Source organism: Aedes albopictus, chromosome 1 (genome assembly GCF_035046485.1).
Source record: "Aedes albopictus strain Foshan chromosome 1, AalbF5, whole genome shotgun sequence".
In the NCBI taxonomy this organism is placed as follows: domain Eukaryota; kingdom Metazoa; phylum Arthropoda; class Insecta; order Diptera; family Culicidae; genus Aedes; species Aedes albopictus.
The window spans coordinates 170,741,300-170,748,674 of record NC_085136.1 but is presented as its reverse complement, the minus strand read 5'-3'; the positions used below and the strand labels follow the sequence as shown (position 1 = coordinate 170,748,674).

The 7,375-nt window shown below is 36.3% G+C and overlaps 1 protein-coding gene across 1 annotated transcript; it reads right to left on the bottom strand.

The window, feature by feature from the left end:
- Positions 1-924: 924 nt before the first annotated feature.
- On the bottom strand, positions 925-6,188 carry LOC134287693 (A-kinase anchor protein 1, mitochondrial-like; the record flags this gene model as incomplete). Its single annotated transcript, XM_062850216.1, is given in 1 exon segment — positions 925-6,188. A coding segment is annotated over 1 exon segment (60 nt), but the record flags the coding sequence as incomplete, so codon positions are not given.
- Between the last annotated feature and the right edge of the window lie 1,187 nt (positions 6,189-7,375).

Sequence of the window (7,375 nt, the reverse complement as noted above, 5' to 3'; positions counted from 1 at the left end):
TACAGTAAATTATCTTTGTTTTGAGGGCTTCACCTTTTCTGTTTGTTATTCCACCTCTGAGATATAAGTGATTATCTGCGTCCGGATTCTAACTGGACAATGCTTTATTTTTCTGCGTGATCTACTGCATAACGAACTGTGGTGGAATGGCGCACCAGAGATGTGGGAACCGCAGGAGCTAAGATTAAACGTAGGACATGCAACATACATGCATTGTTTCAACTTTTGCGCTCATAATTTGGTCATATACCCGATTTTTGCTGGCTCCATCTGTCTGTCAAACTAAAGACCAAGAAGTAGGGTAAAAACACTAGACTTCGCCCCCCTAAAATTCTGCTTCAATCTTCGCCACTTCATACATAAAAAATGGAATTTGTATGGAGGGGACGAAGACTAGAGCAGTGGCGAAGTCTAGTGCTTTTACCCTACTTTACCCAGTCCCTTTACAATGTTATACTGCCAGACGGCCAGTCAAACAGTGGGTGCAGTAAAAGTGGAACAGAGCTCTTGCACTCATCAAGCCAACTGAGTGAAGCCACCCGTTCCATACTTGTATTAGTAGAATCTTACTTCACAAAGGGCGTATATTGCGTGTTTCGCTATAGATAATCGCACAAAAATGTTCAAAATCGCTCATCGTCACCAGTTCATCATAAGGTACGCCGGGGCAAGACGAAAAAGCGGGTTAACATGATGTAATCTAATAACGGTAAACAGCTTGAATGCCATAACATTAGTTTTTGATTCAAACAATGTAGAATTGTATTGAAAACTATTCCAAAACTTCATGTTTCATTTAGCCCCGGTGTACCTTATCATGTTGTTAGCGATCTTATGTTGCAAATAGTCTCGTGAAAAGGGCTGTGGAAATTAAAAAAAAAAACATGAAGAAGGTAATTTCTTTCTTATTACGAAACGCAACGGTTTAGTCAAATAAATTGGTTTATATGTATATTTCATTTGTATTTACATAACACAGGTTTTCCAAAACCATCTTAACATTGATTCGAAAAATTGAAAGCGCGGGTGTAAACTATCAAAAACCATCGTCTGATTTTGTTATCAGAAAAATATACCAGCAATGTTGCTTTTTCTAAAAATGCTCATTTTCCTGAAGGTCTTGGTAAAAATATGTCGTTCTTTACTGTGATTTCTGAGGTGGAATATGATCAATCCGAAGCACGCGTTGTACACCTTCGTCTCGTGATTTTTCACTGGTTGACGTTTGGCTTTTTTGCAAAATGCATGCTGTACTGTAAACACTACTAGAAAATTTGCTTTGGCCATTATTCACAAATAGTTTCTTGTACTTGGTTTATGTCAAATGAGTTTATCTTAAAGGAAATAGCATTATGCTTACTACAAAACAAAAATTAAAAATACATCTGTATAATGCTGCGATTTTAGTCTGTGTATATGACTTCATACAGCGCATTTAGTTCACCACTGCGCACTTTGTTTGCATAAGTGCGATAACCTGAATAAAAGTGCGCGATTGCAACAAATCACGTTGGTGTATTCAGCGCACTATTTCTTCAAACTACGTTGAATAAGTGCTCTGAAGGTATCAAGTTGATTTGGTGCAATCGCGCACTTTTATTTGCGTTTTCGCACTTGTGAAAACATCTGTGATAGTCCTGTTGTGAACTAAATGCGATATATTTATGTTGGTAATTGGACCGTCGATCTCGTTTAGATAGGAGATGATGACAGTTTGATTTGATATTATGCATTGCAAGAAAATATATCGCGCAAAGTTGTACAAAAATGCTAATAGATATGTGCGGTTTAATTGTTTCGGTGTCTTCTGCGCGGTGAATTCCGCACATATTTATTGCACGTTTCGCCGTAGATTATCGCGCAAAAATGTTCAAAATCGCTCAAAGATTGTCGACAGTTGGTGTCTTCTACATTAAGTGCGGAAATCAGATTGACCGCACAGAAGACAACAAAACAATTAAATGCAACTGCGCATATCTATTAACCCTTCAACGCTCATGGTGTCTGTAGAGCACCATCACTTTTTGGCGAATCCGACCTAAACCAGTTCACTTCAATATGTTATAAAAGCGTTTGGGAAGAAGTTATAAGCTTATTAGAGTATTTGTACACTCTAATTATTGGTTCAATAGTGAAACTATTGATAAACAATCAATGACTATTCATAAACATTTAAAAACTTTTTTTTTACGATTTCGATAAATTTAAGTGATCCCTAATAACTTTTGTTCGAGCACTTTTTGTTCATAGCATTTTTTAGCATACAAAAGTTTAAAATAAGTCGTGAGCGGGAAGGGGTTAACGTATTTGTACTACTTCGCACGATATTTTTTCTTGCAATGCATAATATATTGGATCAACAGTTTTTTTTTTTACTTCACACTTCTTTTCAGGTCATAATACCAAGTGGCGTTATGCTAAATTATATTATGCCAAACGATATTTTGCCAAATGTGGTGAAATAATAAATAAGGTACACCGGGGCAAGTTGAAACGGGTGGGGCAAGATGAAACAGCGAGTTAACATGATGTTTTCTAATGATGATAAACAGTTTGATCGCCATAACACATAGTTTTTGATTCAAACAATCTTTTAGCGAAGGATAAATTTTCAAATTGTATTGAAATCTATTTCGAAACTTCGTGTTTCATCTTGCCCCACCCGTTTCAACTTGCCCCGGTGTACCTTAGACGAGAACGTTGCTTTCATCGGTTCTCGTTGTTTTTCTAAGATGTCAGTTACCTGAATGCAGCTTTATAAAAAACTGCTGACTGAATAATGATAATATTATTCCTTATTTTCTTTGCTACTTGTTTTTTTTTCGTTCCTAATGGTTTCCCAGCTTGAGGTCGCATAACTCATTGAAAAACTTATCTCTAGGATCACAAGAGTTCAGAAGTACAGCCCATCTTAGGTTTATCAAGGGTACGCAAAAGTATATAGGATGACCAAGGATATTATCGGCAGGTTTGTTTTCTTCGTCATGGGGGGTATTTGTGGGCCAAATTGTTTGAAATTTAGGCATATAACTCAGCTTGGTTGGGAAGGATTTGTGCCCAACTCTGAGACCTAAAGGTTTCATAAAAAACGAAGAGAACAATACTGCCGAAAATACGAAAGTTCCCCTAGTAATCAAACAATTTTTCATTCTTTGAAATTAGTTTTTTTAGATTTCTTAAAATTTACGACATTTCAATAGCTGAGTAAGTCCAAAGTTGTTAACTGAGAACATCCTGTGTCAATGGCTGTTTACATGTATTTACCGTGTGACATTGTCACAATAGATCTAAAAACTAGTCGCAGTGACTTATATACCCAACAAGGGAAAAAAAACGTGTGGCATGAACGAATAAAGTTGTGCTCATTCTACGAATGGCTTGGTGTGACGCAGCTCGAATCATTCATAGAATCAGCCCAAGTCTAGAAAATTGTCGTTACGAAAAGTTCTTGAATCGACCGGGAATCTAACCAGTCCCCCTCAGCACGGTCTTGCTGAATACCCGTACATTTCCTGCTTCGGCTATACGACCCTGCAACAATGACTTGAAATATTTGTTTTTGATAACGCCTACCATTTGTACTCTAACTCCAAAAAGGGGAACTTACGTATTTTTGGCCGTTTTGTTCTTGTTCTCTTCGTCGTGGGGGGCGTTTTGAAATATATTGAACTCAAAGTTGCTCTCAAATCTTTTCCATCCGAGCTGAATTATACGACCAAGTTTCAAGCAATTTGGCCGACAAAAACCCCTCATGCGAAGAGATCAAACCTACCGATAATACCCAAAGTCACCCTATTTTCAAATCATGCATACATTTTTCGTGGCATATTATGCTGTGAAATGCCGCTGCGAAGTCGTGTACGAAATTCTGAATTTAGGCCGAGTCGAAATGGGTGCAAATGATAAAAGAGAGATTAAAGGAAAGCACAATCGCTCTATACGTAACGGATGAGATCATATTTCACCTTAGATAACACAATTAGTAAACCGAATTCAGCTAAATCAAAGGCAGTTGAATAATTTTTGATCGATTGAACTTGGTTCTGCATAGTTTGCAATGCACATCAGGTAATCTGTCCGCACTCGAAAATCAGTCCTATATGACTAGGAAACCCAGCAAAGATGGGACTGTTATGCGGGTGGCGGCAGTAATCTACCCACGCATTATAGGAATTATTAGATGGTATTACATTTCCCGAAACGCAATTAGACCTTTATGACAGCTCTTTGGGAACAATACACTCCGGAAAATGGCATTACGGGAAATATGATATCGTTATTATTTCGCGTCAATGTATTTGTCATAACTTTCATTGATGATATATACCAACAATACATGTGAAATAAATTATTACAGAAAACGTATTGATAAATCCAATCCAGTTATATTGGAAATGAAAAATGTAAGGAAACTAGCACAAGAAGCTGCACGTTTTTGTCCAGAATAGAACTAAATAGTTTGATGTTGTGGTACCTATTACAGCTTTGTTCATTTACACTGGGTGTTGACCGAATTTCTAAAACATGCTACCTATTACTTACATCCAAATTTAACAGCACATTTCGCAATTGTACAGTTGTATAGTTTGTTTTTGTTTTCTAATTTGCATTTGATTTTATCTTACTATTTTTTCTTTCTTTTCTACTCTTGAGGAACTGACTGACGACAATGAAGTAAACAATAGGCATTTTCAATCGACTACCTTGATAGCATGTGTATATCCTGCACACGTTAGTTTTGCACCATTTAACCTTGCCTTTCTCTTGGTAGTCACTGAGCTTTGCTAAATCTTCCGAAAATAAATCGTTAGTAAAACCAGGTGAAGACGTTTACATCAAAATTGTCTGTGTAGTCTCAGTGCACATCATTCTAAAAACAGATTCATTTGTTGTAATAGTACATAGGAAAAACGCTCTAAAAAAAGACTTATCATTTGTTTGCTAAACTATCTCACAAATCCTATTGGTGTTCGTTTTCAAGAAATCTGTACAATCAAACTAAGCAGACACCTTTAATGCAAGGATCGGAATATACGTGCAAAACGCAACAAACACTGTTTGTGGTTTAATATTGTTTTTTTTTGTTCAAATAATGTATCCGTTCTGGATGAATTGATGTTTCCCAACATTTTTCCTCATTCTTTGTATGTAATAATCACAGGAATATCTTATCGTTACAATTTAACTGTAAATTATGATACAACGAAACGAATTAAAATAGTTTCATTTGAATGATTGTTTTTATGCCAGCGGTCTGCACATCAAACTGGTTCCACAATTTACCTTGTATTCTATTGCGATTTTGAAAAACCTTCCTAAGAGCTTATACTAGAAATAGTTATCTATTTACATACACATTTTTATTGTAATTCCCAAAATAAAAGAAAATAACAATAAACGAATGCCATTTCAAGAGCAGAAAGAAGGCGTAACCTGTCTGTTTTAGTGTTTGTCTGTGCCTATCGATGAGGACGAGTATTGAAGATGTAAAAACATATTGCCTGAGTTCACATAGCATTTTCAAGAGAAGGAAATCAATTAATCTACACAACCTCAAACAGGTAAAAAAAATGTCAGTTATTGAAAACATGAACCTGCATATAGTTTTGACTACGAAAGGAAAATCGATGAAAACGTAAAATTAAGAATTATCATATGATTTAATCCTAACAAATCAGTACATTTTCTCTTAAAACCTATATGCTAGTTTGAAACTTTGCTTTTCAAAACGTCTTGCTGTAATAAGATTGCTCTGTGTATTTTTTCTCTGTCTATGTGTGTTATTTTATACATTTCAAAACCTTTTTGCCTTTCTCATATTCCTTCATTATGTGGATGTATAAAATGATTCGTTCGTATCTTGAGGGGAATTCTACTACTCCCATCTGCCAGCGCTATATGCAACTGTAACCATAAGCATCTAAAAGGTTATTGTAGTTGTTCGGTTTCTTTGTTTTTCTGTATGCAATTGCATAATAACTTCAACGTCACATACTAATGCTTAACTTTTTTCCGTTGTGAAAGCTTTTCATCAAGATTTTAGTTATGATTAAACGATTTATTCATTGTTTACTACTTATCCAATAATCAGCCATTGAGGTTTCCTTCGAAGAACACAGTGCGTCTGTCTATTCCTCCCACACTGCCAGCTGGCGGGCAGCCAACTCTTGATTAATAAATATTACGTTCTGTGAAATAGAGAAAGAAAATTGAGAATTTGTATGTGTACATTTAGTGTTGAACAATGAACGATTCGGCCTCTCGTGATTCGGCCTTTTGTGATTCGGTCTTTCGTGATTCGACCTTCTGTTCTGCCTATGATCGCAAAATTGTCCCATATGTATAGGAAACCCAGCAGAGATGGGACTGATATGCGATCATGGGCAGTGTTGTCCCTTGAGGTAATTTAACCCTCTATAGAGTATACTTCCCATGGTTGCTCAAGAGCACCATCGATTTTCGACGAACTCGAAACAAGCGAAATTAGATGAATATGATACAATAGTTTTTAGAATATGTTTGTTATCACATTAGGTAAACCCAACTCCCTACTACTCACCATACATAGAATTTTCACGTCCGATTTACGTAAAATATCACGAAGCTCATCCTTATTCTCAAAACCTCAGAAGTTACGTGATGTCAGTAACTGTCATTTGAAAACCACGTCGTATGCACCGCCCTGTTTTGGTTAAGCACATCTTATTTTCACGTAAATCGGTTGAATGCGTTTGTGTTGGTGTACTTCCGACATGGAAGTTTCCACGAAACGAAAGGTACGTGATTTTCAGGTGGGCATAAACAGTTCAATATGGCGTCGAGAAGAAGGTTGGCGAAAGAACTGCATGCTGATTTATGTGCAAGTTGCTGCAAGTTTTGAGGTAATTTAACCCTCTATAGAGTATACTTCCCATGGTTGCTCAAGAGCACCATCGATTTTCGACGAACTCGAAACAAGCGAAATTAGATGAATATGATACAATAGTTTTTAGAATATGTTTGTTATCACATTAGGTAAACCCAACTCCCTACTACTTGTTTCAATACTGAAACTATTGATAAACAATCAAAATACTATTGATTTAGGTATCTACAACTGATTTTTTTTTCGTTGATTTCGAAAAAAATGGCCAATTTGCAATCAAGCACTATTTTCGGAAACGCTTTCTTGACATAGAAATAGCCTTCAAAGTCGTGGGAAGGAAAGGGTTAATAAATTGTTTAGGGCAATTGATAGTTATTAATTATAAGCAGCTGTGCATTTTTCTAATTTTAATAATTTCAGGAGCTGGAATAGTTGTCTGACGGTGACGGATGTCAATGGACAGTTCAACAAGTGTTTGAAACGGCTGGACCTTGGGCTGGACTTTAAATA